The sequence below is a fragment of the Gadus macrocephalus genome, chromosome 14 (assembly GCF_031168955.1).
Source record: "Gadus macrocephalus chromosome 14, ASM3116895v1".
Lineage (NCBI taxonomy): Eukaryota > Metazoa > Chordata > Actinopteri > Gadiformes > Gadidae > Gadus > Gadus macrocephalus.
Genome location: NC_082395.1, coordinates 16,462,804 through 16,479,545, shown reverse-complemented (window position 1 = coordinate 16,479,545; position 16,742 = coordinate 16,462,804). Strand labels below are relative to the sequence as shown.

At 46.8% G+C, this 16,742-nt stretch overlaps 1 protein-coding gene across 4 annotated transcripts in view; it reads left to right on the top strand.

Annotated features, from left to right (window-relative positions):
* tln2a (talin 2a) overlaps positions 1-16,118 on the top strand; it is a 116,996-nt gene extending 100,878 nt beyond the window's left edge. For 2 of the 4 annotated variants that reach the window (XM_060072237.1, XM_060072238.1), the window contains exons 42-59: positions 42-212; positions 670-816; positions 1,354-1,455; positions 1,834-1,953; positions 2,362-2,508; positions 3,103-3,269; positions 4,209-4,392; positions 5,202-5,327; positions 6,188-6,304; positions 6,845-7,030; positions 7,362-7,469; positions 7,648-7,753; positions 9,581-9,705; positions 11,057-11,245; positions 11,458-11,640; positions 12,421-12,546; positions 13,633-13,859; positions 13,899-16,118. In XM_060072237.1, the coding sequence (XP_059928220.1) occupies positions 42-212; positions 670-816; positions 1,354-1,455; positions 1,834-1,953; positions 2,362-2,508; positions 3,103-3,269; positions 4,209-4,392; positions 5,202-5,327; positions 6,188-6,304; positions 6,845-7,030; positions 7,362-7,469; positions 7,648-7,753; positions 9,581-9,705; positions 11,057-11,245; positions 11,458-11,640; positions 12,421-12,546; positions 13,633-13,761 (2,433 nt within the window). In that variant the 3' untranslated portion in view covers positions 13,762-13,859; positions 13,899-16,118. The other 2 variants (XM_060072241.1, XM_060072240.1) reach the window with 2 other exon arrangements.
* The last annotated feature ends 624 nt before the right edge of the window (positions 16,119-16,742 follow it).

Genomic DNA, 16,742 nt, shown 5'->3' with positions numbered 1-16,742 from the left:
TCCTTCTGCCACTCCTCCGGCTCCTCCTGTCCCTCCTCCAGGTGGCCCAGTTGGCCGGCTACTTCGAGCCTCTGATCGTGGCGTCGGTGGGCGTGGCTTCCAGGCTGAGGGACCACCAGCAGCAGATGACCTTCCTGGACCAGACCAAGACGCTGGCAGAGTCCACCCTACAGATGCTCTATGCAGCCAAAGAGGGGGGGGGAAACCCCAAGGTAACCACGGCAACAAGAACTGGCATGTTTTTTTTTTATTGTTATTTTCATTTCATACTAGGCCGTTTTTTTCCCAAATGCAAGCCTCTGCTTGCACGACTGTGTGTCGCTGATAGGAGGAACTCAACCAAACCACCTATGCAATAAGGTTTAACTTGTGTCAATGTATGTTATTTTAGTTAATGACTTAGTTAAGTCATTTTTGATTTGATTGAAAAGTTGTCTTGCTGCGTAATCAATAATGGGAAACCTTAGTCGCAACAAGCTTGGGTTTATGCGTACTAATAGGAACACTTGTACCATATCTGTTGGATTTTTAAACAAACACGCAGCTAAATGTTTTTATTGATCCTCCTGACAGCCAAATAGATCATTGAGTACCTATCAAACCTTCTGTATGATTAGTTTTGTGTTTAATTATACCTCATTATGTACCCCCCCCCCCCCCCCCCCCCAGGCATCGCATACCCACGAGGCCATAGCGGAGGCTGCTCAGCTGATGCGGGAGGCGGTGGATGACATCATGATCACCTTGAACGATGCGGCCAGCGAGGGGGGGATGGTGGGCGGCATGGTGGACTCCATCGCTGAGGCCATGAGCAAGGTCAGAGGTCATCCTTATCATTGCATCACACTGTCCATGTCAGAGGTCGTCCTCATCATGACGTGACATTGTCAAGGTCCGAGTTCATCTTCATTACATCACACTGTCGTGGTCAGAGGTCAACCTTATAATGACATGGCACTGTCACGGTCAGAGGTCATCCTTATCAAGACATCACACTGTTAAGGTGACGGTTCATCATAATGATCACATCACACTGTCCATGTCAGAGGATATCCCTTATCATGACATCACATTGCTAAGACAATGAGTGAGAGGTCAGAGGTAATCTTCATTAAAGGCTATAGGAAAACAAACCTTTCTGAAGCCATTTATTTGTACACCATGATAATTATAGTTAAAAAGGACAGTTTATATAATATATTCAAATGGATTGTGAATTATTTATGTTTACACCGTGTGTGTGGGTGCGTGCGTGCGTGCGTGCGTGCGTGCGTGCGTGCGTGCGTCTGTCTGTATCTGTGTGTGTGTGTGTGTGTGTGTGTGTGTGTGTGTGTGTGTGTGTGTGCTCCCTAGCTGGATGAAGGCACCCCCCCGGGGCTGGAGGGCTGCTTCGTGGACTACCAGACCAACATGGTGAGGCACTCCAAGGCCATCGCAGTCACCGCACAGGAAATGGTGAGCAACAGGAAGTACTCACACAACCATGCTTCAGATGAGTTAAGTACTCATGGATCAAACAGTGGCGTTGTATACAGGAGTTTGCTAGTGGTTGAGCCTGAAAGACACGCGTGGTCTGAGCTGCATGTATTTCCTGCGCTGTCCGGATGGTTTGACAGAAGATGAAGAACGAGGTGGAAATGACATGGAACATACAAGTGTATATGCAATGAATTGAAATGATGTTTGTGTCTGACATTTTGACATCTGTTTGACGTGTTTATGAAATATGCTGTCGTATTATTAGATATGACGCATAACACCCACAGACACGCAACGTCTGTGTGTTTAAGATGGCCAAGTCCCTCACATGCGTTATCGTCTGATGTGTGTCAGATGACCAGGTCGGTGACCTGTCCAGAGGAGCTGGGGGGGCTGGCCTCCCAGGTGACGGTGGACTACGGCCAGCTCGCCGTCCAAGGGCGACTGGCCGCCCACACAGCTGAGCCTGAGGAGGTATGTGTTGTTGTTGTTGTTGTTGTTACCATCTGTATCTGCTCGATCTTTTAATAACCTTGGACATCTTATACATATTTATAAGGACCAAACAAAAAGTGGAATGAAAACTAGATATAAAACCAATAGAAAATATAAAACAGTTTTATCATGAAATGTATTATAAAATCCAATAAACAAGCGGATATATACAATGGTGCAGGGATACATGTGATCAATAATAATGGGAACGATGGTTTGATTCTATTTTGGATATTCTTGTAAATGCAGTGCATTTTGTGTTTGAGAGACTCAAATCAGGCAAATAAGAACCAGGAAATGAGCGGGAAACACCCTCGATATTCCTAGTCCTCCACCCTGCTGACCCATGTTGACCATCACACCATGCCCTACTCTCCCCCTAATCAGATCGGGTTCCAGATCAAGACCCGGGTGCAGGACCTGGGGCACGGCTGCATCTTCCTGGTCCAGAAGGCCGGGGCGCTGCAGGGCATGCCCTCGGACAGCTTCACCAAGCGGGAGCTGATCGAGTGCGCGCGGGCCGTCACCGAGAAGGTACTGTGGTATATCAGTTGGATCGGGGAAACAACTTTCCATCTTCATCTGGTTGCTCATAGGTTGTTCATAGGTTAATTTATCTCCAAAATGTTTAGATGTACTTCAGAGCAGAGTGATGTGCATTGATTATTCTTCAACCTCCAGCTAGACAAGTCCAGCCATGCATCACCATAACTATTTCTAGTCTGGGCACTGTGACAAACATGAACCAATCAGATGATTGACAACCCATCCAACCTCTCCTCCATGCCTTTTGAAGGAGTGGGGTTCTGTTTCATCACAACCGGGTTAGTCAGCCTCCGGGTTCCTCTTAGACCGACATGAACTGACATGACATTGAAATCAATTTCCAACTCAAATTCGAGGTCTGATGGGTCTCTTGAGTATTTGGCACAGATTCATCCAACCTCTGACCTTGTGACGCGGTTCTTTTTTGGAGAGCGGCGTAGTTGCACCTGATCCACAGGTACCATGACTTGAGGAACGCTGCGCTCTACTCTCTACTGAATGTGTGTGTTTGTCTCTCTCTCTCTCTCTCTCTCTCTCTCTCTCTCTCTCTCTCTCTCTCTCTCTCTCTCTCTCTCTCTCCAGGTGTCTCTTGTCCTCTCGGCGCTCCAGGCCGGTAACAAGGGCACGCAGGCCTGCATCACGGCTGGCAGCGCGGTGTCCGGCATCATCGCTGACCTGGACACCACCATCATGTTCGCCTCCGCCGGCACCCTCAACGCTGAGGACAACGAGTCCTTCGCCGACCACAGGTGGGTGGGTGGGTGTGTGTGTTAACCTGACCCGACCAGGTTAACTTTTACTAGCAAAGGCCGAACGAGAGTCGTCCCCTGGGGCGTGCTGTGTTCCGGGGGGAAACTTTGTGCGTGTTTGTGGATGCGTGCAAGTCAGTGCGTGAGACGGCGGGGGTATGTACGTGTTCATTAACCTGCCTAGACCTGACCAGGTTAACTTTTACTTGCACTAGCCAGACCAGAGTCATCCGGGCTCTTGGCGGAGCTGGCAGGATGTCATGTCAGTGAGGAGAGGGGAGGAAGCTCTCGAAGAATAAACTCTCCCAGGGCGGAGGAAACGGAGGAAGTCATAGGGCTCATAAAACTTCCAAATGTCCAACACGAGGACGACTGGATAGACTCGGCAGTGAGCTCGTACTGGGAAAGGAAAAGCATGAGCCAAAGTGTAGCTTTATGAAGGACCCGATCGGGTCACGGTGTGCTTCCTGTCGGGGATTGGTGGTCGTGTTTTTCCCTGCCTAATGGGATGTCGTTAACCCGCACATTTAGGAGTCAAGTGCAGTCTTCACATCAACACAAAGGATCCTGGGCCGTAAGCCAATCCATAAACTCCCAGGTTTAATGTTTGGTAAATAATAATGATGTCAGTGAGTATGTAATGTGGTATTAAAGGTACTGGAGCAGCGGGTTTAGCATGGTCTCGGGGACGTTGGGTTAAGTGCTTTGTTCTGCTGACATGCACTAATGTGGGACATGTGACCGCCGCTTTCACTCTTGCCTTCTTTACCGCTCTTTTTTCACCCTACTTCTCTCTTCCCTCCCCTCCACCCCAATCTCCTTCTCTCTTGTTTGCGTCTCTTCCTGGGCCTATCCATTTCTTTCTATTCTGCTTTCTATTCTGGTCCCCTTCCCTCTCCCTCCTTTTCCCTTCTCCCTCCCTCTCCCCCATCTCCCCAGGGAGAGCATCCTGAAGACAGCCAAGGCCCTGGTGGAGGACACCAAGATGCTGGTGTCCGGGGCGGCGTCGGGCCAGGACCGGCTGGCCCAGGCGGCCCAGTCCTCGGCCAAGACCATCACCCTGCTCACCGACGTGGTCAAGCTGGGCGCCGCCAGCATCGGCTCTGACGACCCCGAGACCCAGGTAGTCCGGCTCGCTTCCCCTCCGCTCCATTGAGTGCACTCCCTTTGAAATCCCTGACGATTGCACCAGACACTTAATGTGTGTCAAGTGTATATTCTCCAATTCTCTTCTTTCCCATTTCCTACCAATCCCATTCTGGCTGTTGTAGGAGTTTTAAAACCGGTTGGGTGGTTGGTTTAATATACGTTGCATTTATTGATTGCTCTCTGTTGCCCGCGAGAGAGCACGTACCTGTGCATTTTTTTCGGTTCTCATCCTTCCCTTGTTTAAAGATAAGGTAGGCCATTTGGAGAAACCAGCCAGAGTAGGCCGGATATTGAGAGAACCCCTCCAACCCCTCCCTTCAAGCCTCCCTCCAAAGCTACTCCCCCAAAACACATGTCTAGCTCACTAGCATTAGCAAGAAGTCGGGCTAGCCGGTCATGCGCAATGGGTAAGAGGGCATGGGTAAGTAGGTAGACCAACAGGTACGCCATCCAAACGTTCATTAGGACCAAATTAAATGAGATACAGGCTTTTTTTTACATTTGTATTGCTGTCGCGGTATCAGGATATATTCAACATACAGCATATGACAAAGAAATTCTTCAGAGGGCCCCTCAAATATTTGTTCAAGGTGGCCCCGTTGAAGCTCTTGCACACTTGTCATTTACCTTCATGGGGCCACGTAAATCCCGACTAGTTTAGTCTTTAGAGACGCTGTGTCAATGAAAACCCCATAACACACATGGGTCCTTTTCCTCCCTGCCCAACCCCCTCCTCTCTCCATGGGTCCTCCTAACCCCTGTGTTTCCTGTGGCTCCCTCTAGGTAGTCCTTATAAACGCGGTGAAGGACGTGGCCAAGGCACTAGGGGAGCTCATCAGTGCCACCAAGTGTGCAGCTGGCAAAGCTGCAGACGACCCGTCCATGTACCAGCTGAAGGGGGCTGCCAAGGTAACACACACCCCTTCCGTCTATATTTCTGTGCATCCCTTTATGCCTCGTTGAGTGTAGATTAGGTTTAGATTATTTTAGAATCAAAATGAAACTGGATATAAATTCATTGATTTAGCTTTTCAGCTATTGATTTAAATGGTTCGGTAGTTAAAAATAGTTTGAGGTCTTTAGTATTTACTAATCATGTAATGCATGCAATACGCAAAGTAAAACTTTGCGTATTGTATTGCTCTGTAAGTAGCAATGATTTATTGAATACACTTTGCATTAGTGGTTAAATGGGTTTCTCTAGTCTTGGTCATTAGAGCTCCACAGTGCCTATGATAGTGACCAACTTGACCACTCAGCCCACATTCTATGTACCCTAATAGCAGGACCCTGCGGCTCTTCCTAATTGTCTAGCCCCAACTAAAGGCTGGGTAGGAACGACTAGCAAAATGGTTCAATGATTCCCAAAATGTTTAGGCCTTTGATCCCATTTTGACTTGTTCTTCCCCAACTCATGTCGTTTTTCCATAACATTTTAATTTAAACTTGTCATTGTCTTTTTTTATCACATAGTAAACAATCATTCCTACAACAGTTTCATCTTGCTTTTTTCAACCTACAATCAAAAGTATATATTAATATTTTATAGGGCAAAAGCAAAACGGGTAAGAAAATGAAACGTCCCTTACCAGCCCCCCTCCCAGCCCAGACGAGCTTCAGAATGAATTCTGCAATCGCTACAGATCGGCGTCGAGTAATCTATCAGTTCTAATCCCTCGGAAGTGGCGTGCGGTTCAAGTGGACCTCACCCACTTGCCCCTCGTCGTCGTGGTGGTCGTGTGATCTTGTCCCGGTTGTCTTGACGACAGGTGATGGTGACCAACGTGACGTCCCTGCTGAAGACGGTGAAGGCGGTGGAGGACGAGGCCACGCGGGGCACCAGGGCCCTGGAGGCCACCATCGAGTGCATCAAGCAGGAGCTCACGGTACGCACGGACGCTGCGTCGGGCGGCGGCGCCGGGACGCACCGCTCGAAAGACGGTCACACGGCTGAACCCGGTGGTCCGCGTAGACCCGCCGGGTTGGCATCGAGAACCGGTCGGTTCTCGTATGTTTGGTCTTTTGTCGTCAGAGCTGGCAAAACCCGGTTCTCATACTGGGTTTTGACAGTATGCTGGTAGTATCCACGCCTAAACAAGGAACAGAAAGCACAGCAATACATAATGTTAGATATTAATTCCTTTACCGATTTGTTGATGTTAAAATGTTATTCTATAAATATTTTCGCTGAAATTTAATTTGTTTGGTAATATATATATTTTTTAATTGTTGAATTATAAAAGAAAATGTGTTTCCTATGAGGGTAGATTATTGTGTAGAGTTTTTTAGCCTGTGGTATGGCTTCCACCTGTGGCTTACATTATCTACAGGACCTCAGCACTGCGTGCAGAGGACTGAATATTGGACCGTCAGATGGTTAGAAACCTACTTCCGTGACCAGGATGGACGACTCTGCTTCCTCTCAGGTGTTCCAGTCCAGAGAGCCACCCGCCAACTCAACCACGCCCGAGGAATTCATCCGCATGACCAAGGGCATCACCAATGCAACGGCCAAGGCGGTCGCCGCGGGCAACTCGGGCCAACAGGAAGACATCATCAGCACGGCCAACCTGAGCCGCAAGGCCATCACAGACATGTTGACCACGTGCAAGGTACGGGACGCTGACATTACCACACTACTGGTGCTGTTGGAATGCATGACATCGCACTGCTTTTTTATCACATGTTCGCATGTGATTAATGAGTGGAAGTGGTACAATTCCAGGCAAACAGTCAAAACAACATGTGACCCCAGAAAAATGGGGATTTCATTAATGCAAATGTCTGATTATAGCACTTATAGCATGTTGTGGGTCTGCAGATAATTCATTAAGTGTGTGTGTGTGTGTGTGTGTGTGTGTGTGTGTGTGTGTGTGTGTGTGTGTGTGTGTGTGTGTGTGTGTGTGTGTGCGGGTGCGTACGCACGCTTGTTGTCTCCTCCAGAAAGCGGCGTTCCACTCGGAGGTGAGCGAGGAGGTCCGGAGCCGAGCCCTGATGTTTGGGACGGAGTGTACCACGGGATACATCGACCTCCTGGAGCACGTGCTGCAGGTGAGCCCCTCCTGCTGCTGCCACGCTGCAGGCTGAACTGCATACATGTAGCGTCACACATGGCGTTTTATGTATTCAATGTCTATGTGTGTGTGTGTGTGTGTGTGTGTGTGTGTGTGTGTGTGTGTGTGTGTGTGTGTGTGTGTGTGTGTGTGTGTGTGTGTGTGTGTGTGTCCAGGTGTTGCAGAAGCCCACACCCGAGCAGAAGCAGCAGCTGGCTGTGTGTTCCAAGCGGGTAGCGGGAGCTGTCACTGAACTCATCCAGACCGCAGAGGCTATGAAAGGTACTGTCACACACACACACACACACACACACACACACACACACAGACGCACAGACACGCAAACACACACGCACACACACAAAGTCACACACACACACACACACACACACACACAGACGCACAGACACGCACACACACACACACTCACACTCACACATACACAAAGTCACACACAAACAAAGTCACACACACATTCACACACGCACACAAAAACACATTGTATAGATCATCATTGTATAGATCATCCATTTAATTGCATATCAAGGTTCTAGTATTGTGCAGCCAGCCAATACGCACCCAGCACACATACCGTCCCCAGATGATCTGTTGTTATTGTGTGGTGGAATATTGTGAAGAGCGTATTTAAACCCAGGCCAAACTGATGGAGTGTGAACTAGTGATCACGGTTAGTATGGTGTTAGTCGGTGCATACAATTCATAGCAGAGCCCAAATGACCATCTTTAGCACGACATCTGTTATCCGCGTTTTGGCAGTCAAACTGATAGTTACGTGTGTAACTACGGTTCTATGAATTCCGGATGAGGAATGAAAGTAGGAATGAAATAGAATGGGACTTTGCACATGTTCAAGTTGTGCCCCCCCACTGGATGCAATAGAAGGCATTGAAGCTGAATTCTCGCTGCTAAATGAAGCCCCAGATCTTCCTGCTTAATACAATAATAAAAGCCTAAATCATGGAATAACAAATTAAACTGTAAGATGTAGAAACATTTGCAAATATGGCAATGTTTTCTATTTTGTTACATTCTAATATTTTATCAATGCCTTACTGAATGTATTTATGTATATCTCCCTGCCAATTAATATTGAGTAAGTTCAGGTTAGAAAGGCTGTTGAAGTGGTTCCTGTAAGTCCAGCTTAGATATGGTTGTGAGATTTTAGCCGAAACAGTTCCTCTGTGGTAACGCCCTGTCCCTTCTTCCCCCGCCACAGACGCAGGTAAGTGGGGGAATGTTTTCTGTGCTCTCTTTCTGAGTGGTTGTTCACCAGCTGTGTAGGCTCACTCATCACTGTCTCATCACCCTGTCCTAGTGTGGACTCATCATGTTGTTTAACACAGCTGCTACTCAAGACCCAAGGCTTGAACTCTCTCTGACTGTCTCTGTCTCTGTCTCTGTCGATGTCTCTGTCGATGTCTCTGACTCTCTCTCTGCCTCTGTCTCTGTCTGTATCTCTAACTCTCTCTCAGATTCTCTTTCTCAGACAATTTTCTGTCTGTCTGTCTGTCCGTCTGTATTTCTTTCGCTCTCTCTGTCTGTTTGTCTTTATGTATGTTTTTCTCTCGTCTATGTCGATGTCTCTGACTCTCTCTGCCTCTGTCTGTATCTCTGACTCTCTCTCAGATTCTCTGTCTCTGAGTATTTTCTGTCTGTCTGTCTGTCTGTATTTCTTTCGCTGTCTCTCTCTGTCTGTCTGTCTGTCTGTATTTCTTTCACTCTCTCTCCCTGTCTGTTTGTCTTTATGTATGTTTTTCTCTCGCTCTCTCTCTCTCTATCTGTCTGGATCCGTCTGTCTCTTTCTTTGTCTCTCTGTGCCTCTATCTCAGTCTGTCTCTGCGCCACGCTTTGTTCTATGTGCCATTTCACTCAAAAAGGACAAAACAACGAAAAGCTGTCTCTTTATCATCCTCATGGCCGTTGTTTTCACCATGTGCATGAAAGGCTCTTAGAGAAAATCCGTCATTCATTTGCAGCTTTTGTTGCGGTGTAATCACTGTTGTCTTGCGGCATGTTCTGCTTACAGAGTGGTTGCGGTTGTTCCTGTAAGTGCTCATATCAGTGGGTGTGTGTGTGTGTTTGTGGCAGGCGCTGAGTGGGTGGACCCCGAGGACCCCACTGTCATCGCAGAGACCGAGCTACTGGGCGCGGCCGCGTCCATCGAAGCCGCAGCCAAGAAGCTGGAGCAACTGAAACCCCGGGCCAAGCCTAAGGTGACTCCATTACCCACAATGCTTCATGAGCACCCTGTACAGGAAGAAGTAGCAACACCAGTTCCATTTCCTTTTAACATTGGTCTAAATGAAAGTTAAGTACCGCCAGTTCAGATGTCGTTGTATCGATCGATAACCTGAGCGTTCTTTTATCTTTCATAGCGTTCAGATTGGGATCTGACTGACTTTTAGACATTTGATGCATGTCTCCATAACCAATGTTGCCTTAGTGTCTGACTAATACTTCTCTCTCTGTGGTGGACAGTGGCTTGTCCTCTATTACATCAGCCTTAATTCAGACTGTAACATGTGTGCATCCATAGAAATTCTTGTGCAGAGGTCAAATACAAGGCCATTCTTCTGGTGGCCACCTCACTAAGAACCTCAATCAAACATTTTGCTAAATGATAGCATGGTTGCATTCCGTGGTGTTGACCCTTCTCTAGTGGACCACCGTCCCTCTCCTCCAGCAGGAGTTCTGCCACTTCTCCACCTCCTGAACACCGTCAGTCCGCCATCGTTCCCTTCCTCCACCACTACCTCTCTCCCTGTGACGGTCTTCGCTCCCCTCGTCTGCCTCTAAACACACACAGATGTATTTAAGCTACGCAGCACCTTCCCTCCCCGCCTCCCCGCCCCTACCGAAGGCCTTCTATGCAGGGCTCTGTGTGATATGTTTGATATATTAGGTTGTTTTTCCACTCCAACTATATATCAAACATATTCCTACAGTGCCCTGCGCCGTCTACAGTTGTTGATGTTGGTCCGTGCGTTTGTGTGTGTGTGTGTGTGTGTGTGTGTGTGTGTGTGCACGCGTGCGACCATGCAAGTCTATGATGCTTCCTACGTTGTTGGTTGTGAAACCTAAATGATTTGAGACTAATGAACGTGCATTGCCGTCTGTCCTGAGATGCTACTGTTCTGGTTATCTGAATTTAGCATCCATCGGCTGAAGATCAGGATCGCCTCATCAGTGACTTCATTGATTTAACATCAGAAAGTTTGACAGGTGCTTTAACACCTGTCATTTGTTAGGACTGTAGCTTTTGATAGATAGATAGTGCCTAACGAATCAAACTATTGATCACCGGGAAGTGTGTTTGGTGTGTGTCTATCAGTCACACATCTTGAAACAAACCCGGATTTAAGGGTAAAACGATTGTTGGTCCAAATAGGTCTGGTGTGAAAGCACCCTAAATATCAATGCACCCAACTCCCAAACTTTAGTCTTGGCTTCAAATGAATAGACCTCTAAGTGAAAGAAAAAGTTTCAAGCTTCAATCCAAAAGGAGGACCTCAAAGTGCCACTCGACGGGACTAAACTGTTTGTCGCCCACATTCCCCCACACAGCAAGCTGACGAGTCCCTGGACTTTGAGGAGCAGATCCTGGAGGCGGCCAAGTCCATCGCTGCGGCCACCAGCGCCCTGGTGAAGTCTGCCTCGGCGGCCCAGAGAGAGCTAGTGGCCCAGGGCAAGGTGGGCTCCATCCAGGCCAACGCCGTGGACGACGGCCAGTGGTCCCAGGGACTCATCTCAGCCGTAAGTTGGACGTACAGTTTTATCTGTTTATTCTGGAACTTTCTGTTTATATTTCTACAGATAATTTTCTATTCTATTTGTATTATATTTCTCTAAAGTGTATACATTTGACGTACAGATAGCTTACATTTGAGGTGCAGAGAAGAATCGATGAAATATAGCAAATCGTTTATCGAAACATAGCTCCGGTTTTTTCCCCCGCCCCCCCGTAGGCGCGCCTGGTTGCTGCGGCGACCAGTAACCTGTGCGAGGCGGCCAATGCGTCGGTGCAGGGCCACGCCAGTGAGGAGAAGCTTATCTCCTCAGCCAAGCAGGTGGCCGCCTCCACCGCCCAGCTGCTGGTCGCCTGCAAGGTGAAGGCTGACCAGGACTCAGAGGCCATGAGGAGGCTGCAGGTGGGGAGGGGACACACACACACACACACACACACACACACACACACACACACACACACACACACACACACGGACACACACACGGACACACACACACACACCCACACGGACACACACACACGGACACACACGGACACACACAGAGACACACAGAGACACACGGACACACACAGAGACACACACAGAGACACACACACACCGACAGAGACACACACAGAGACAGACAGAGACACACATACACAGACAGAAACACACACACAGACAGAGACACACACGCACAGAGAGACACACACGCACAGAGAGACACACACAGACAGAGACGCACACGCACAGAGAGACACACAGAGACAGAGACACACACAGAGACAGAGACACACAGACGCACACACACACAGACAGAGACACACACACGAACACACACACAGAGACACACACACACACACACACAAACACACAAACACACTGAGGGACATAGACACATACACAGAAATAGACCCAGAGACACAGACACACACACAGAGACATAGACACACACACAGAGACACACACACACACACACACACACAGAGAGACACACACATGCACACACAGAGACACAGACACACAGACAAAGACACACACATCAGATTTTACTGTATCCATCCACTTAGTATACTAGGAACATTTTAGAGTGATCTCCTCGTTTCCTTGTGTGCATCGACCTCAGAGGACCAAATTTAAACCTCTTCATATCCATGTTATAACGTCAACCCTCTCCTGTGTTTCTTACCCCCTCTCCAGGCTGCAGGCAACGCAGTGAAGCGAGCGTCTGACAACCTGGTGCGGGCCGCCCAGAAGGCTGCCTTCGACAAGGCCGACGACGACAACGTGGTGGTCAAGACCAAGTTTGTGGGTGGAATCGCACAGGTGAGCGGGTCCCAGCTTTATCCCGAGTGACGTAAGCGCTCCAGCTTCACCGGCCCGTCAGAAATGTTCATTGACAAAAAATGGATTTATTAGGTTTACAATTACAATCAAATTGATTGATGGAGGCCATTACGTAATATAAAATACACTTGCCAAGTGTGCTTGCCTATACTTGATGATGCTTTAATCTTAAAATCCGAGGTTGTGTTTTAAAAAAGCAACGGGTTACAGGATGGACATGTGTTCTTTCATGTGTGGAAAATCATTGTGTAATGTAATTACATATTTTTAAAGTGTATTTCATGTGTTTAACATCAAACTTGTTTGTATATATTGTAATAGAGCACAGATGAGCTAGTCAGTCGGCTTGACCGAGCACTACGACATTGACGTCACGTCGCGTTATTTATTTTTTTAAATGTGTTGTATTTATTTTGCAATTCAAAAACATCAAATCAGTTTATGACCATTCAAATCATTTTTCATGTAAAATAAAAAAAAAATATATATATATAGATATCAAGGGCCCCCCCATTGGCCAGGGCCCTGGACATGTGCCCACTTTGCACATGCGGTAATCCGTCACTAGGTGCGTTTCCATCCCCCTGATTTTATGCGAACTTTGGAGTATCGAATCAGCAAACGGTGATGGAAACACCAAAATTCGCATAAAAATCCTCTAATTCGCAAAAGGGTTTATCCGCTCCCTTGAGGTGGTTTTTGAGAAACGCGAAAGAGAGTAAATTCGCAAAATGATGGAAACACACTTTTCGAAACAGCTGTGACGTAGCGAACTTTGAACACACAGGACTGACAGTCTTTCCGATTTCCGCATAACCACCGGCCATAGCAACCCTGCCGACGTCAACGTGTAACGTCATCACCCTATTCCGCTCCAACCACTTGATGGAAACGCACCTAATTCGAATTACTTTTTTGCGAACTTTCTAAAGATATGCATCACCTTTTAGATGGAAACGCAGCTATTGGGTGCAGTGCTCAACATTCCAATACAAGGAGCGCTGGCCTCATGTGGAGGAGAGGAGGTGTGGTGTAACCACAGTGGTGGTCTGCTGTGTTTTCTAGATCATCGCCGCCCAGGAGGAGATGTTAAGGAAGGAGCGGGAGCTGGAGGAAGCCAGGAAGAAGCTAGCTCAGATCCGCCAGCAGCAGTACAAGTTCCTGCCCACGGAGCTGCGGGAGGACAGCAACTGATGAACCACTGACTCCCTCCCACCCCCCGTCCCCCCCACACCCAATCCCGGGGGAAGGCACCTGGACCGTTATGGGGCCGTTATGGACACCAACACGGCCACAGTGGCCTCTCTTCAAAACGTGATTTAGCAGACGGCTCCCACCCAGTTTGTCCTACAATACAATGTCCTCAGCCCCTCCCCCCGCACAGTGTTCTACGGTCAGGAGAAGTATAGAAGAGGCTTTTTACTGTTTCTTTTCTGTTTTGACGTCGACCTAAATGGGGTAGATTGTTAGTCTTGTGTTCATCGTAAATAACTGCTCTATTCCCTTATTGGTATGCAGCAGGAGCAAGTGGATGTTCTGAAAAGAATGTAAGATGCTTTGGGCAAATGGTACTAACAATGTGTTCTCAGGTTTGCCCCAAAGCTTCTCTTTGTTTTTTTCGTTTATTTTCATAACCCTCCGACCTCCCCTCCCCTCCGCAGTGCTTGTTTTCAAGTAACCTTAACAAATACAGTGTTCCAAAGTGGCCTCGGATTACAGCAAAGTTAGGTTTGATTGTCGGCTAGTAGTGTCAGATATATTGGATAACTGGTGAAAATAGTTTGGATTAACACTGTGGATTGGACATTAGGTGATAGTATAAGGGCATAACATTTCTATGTAATGGACCATTTTGAGAGAAGGAAGGTCTTTAGGAGAAAGGAAATGTATACAAACAGGCCTGTGTTTTGAGGCTGAGCTATATGACATTAGAGGAATCTGTTGTGATATTTTTAACCCTTCCAACTCAACACTATTTGAAGCAATATGGATACATTTCTAACATGGAATTTGAATATTCTCATCCGGGTCCTCTAGGGTTAATGTCTATTTCTCATTCACCACAGTTTTCTCATTGAGCCTTATCATGATACAGTAGATATCGACAGGTGTATGCAATAACACAGTATTGGCTGCAGAGGGCAGTATGGGTTTGTGATACATTATGAAGTGATTATTTTCTTAAAACGTGACAGAGAACATATATTCGATGATTAAAAAATAAATACTTTGGATGATTTGAAAAAGAACGTCCAAAATATAAAATACTAAATATGCGATAGAAGAAGGTATTCGACGAGACTATTCATATTACTTTGCATCCTAATTGACTTTGCCCATCAATGTTTAATACCCATTCCAATGCAGCAATACCAAAATCAATCACTTTTGAGAAAATTATCCCTAAAAATATATATATATTTTTTCCCTTTAATGTTATCCAAAGACACGTTGTTTTAGTCCTACATAAAGGAAGACGTTTCAAGAAAAGTGAAGAGCTGGTATTTCTCTGTCCCCTTGATTCTAACGGTGCTCTAGGCAGCCTTGGTGGGTGCGAAACTCGCTACTGCAATATCGGAACCCTTTGTTTACAGAGTGTTATTGTGCGTTTGGTTCTCGTGTCTTACTGATATAAGCTGTGTGTGTTGTGCTATTAGGTCCTGCTCTCTTTGTGTGAGACAATGCATGCATGGCTTTGTAGTAACAACGCCTTTCCACCTGTTTTCCACCCAAGAACTCATGAAGCCGATCTGCAAAAACCGTAAGGAGAAAGTATAGTGTCGTCTGCAAAACGGAGCGGTTATCGTTGTCCTTCTTAAGCAGAGTGAAGTTCAGTGGTGTCTGTGCTGGTGTGTCGTGTGTCCATCAGAACAAGTCTGTAGTGTGTTTATGATTAGTGCCTTAGTCTTTAGCCGACACAGTGTCTGGTCTGCTTGATTGACCGCTTCACCTCTTTGGTTCATGCAACTTAATGATCACATGGTAGGATTTGACGTCCCATCGCCAAGTCTCTTCTCATCTCTCCCCATGCATATACAGGGCCTTTTCGGGAATTTGGATTTTTCCGTAAATTGAACGAGAATGTGTCTGTGTGAAATGTACTATCACGATATAGATATAAATAATGTGTGTGCATATTATAGAAACAAGGACAACCTTTTTGTACTGCTTTCCATGGGCATGTGACACAATGGTTGTGAGGAAGGACAAAACGGGGACAAGATACAAGTTCCGGCTCCGTCCACAGTGTTGTTGTACATTACAAGAAGAAGAAAAAAATGATCCCTAACCTTTTATGAACAGAATGTCGTTTTTTTCTTGAACTCTATGCCACAATGGAAGTTAAATGTAACACAGATCTGAAAATGTATGGCTGTCACAATCTCGTGTGGCATTTTTAACTGACAAGTGAAATTGAAGTGCTTTTCCGTAAAAATCATTTCGGAACATGAAGGTATACAGTAAGGTGAAGAACCAATGTGAAATGTATTTAAGTGGCCTCGAGAAAAACTATTTTTTGTATTCAATGATAATAAAGGGTTTGAACATTATTCAAGGTATTTATTGTGTATTTTGGTGTGTTTTTTTACATTGATGTAAGGCTGCTAAAGTCTAGATGGAAACCTTAAAGAAAGCATAATTTAAGAGCATATTTCCTGGGAATGTATTGAACTGGGTATCCATGCTTAAACACGCTTTAGCCCAGGTAGCCAGGTTAAATAAATCGTAATAATATTTTTACAACAGATGAGGGTTTACAGGTTTTACTTAACCTCACGAAATTAATACAATTATGATCTGGAGTGATTCTGTGTCCGCTTCAGCTGTGGGGCAAGGACCGGCAGCAGGTTGGATCAGTGAGCCTGCATGTCTGACTCCTGGAGGCGGGGGGGCTGCCTGTCCTGGCCTAGGCCTCCTGGTAGAGGTGGAGCTCGGGTGGGGAGGGTTTTTTTCAAACCATGTGGATTAATGGGATTGGCTGAGCTTCTACCTAACACTTGAACACCTTGAAATTGGACATGGTCAGCTAATGTCAGTAATCCATGTAGATATCCCTGGGGACTCCGGGTGAGAAGACATTTAGGTGTCTCCTCGCCTGCTGGGGTGACAGGACAAGATGGTATTTCTGAGTACGCACTAGTCCAGTCCATGGCTCTAAATCGAGCTCCGGCCAT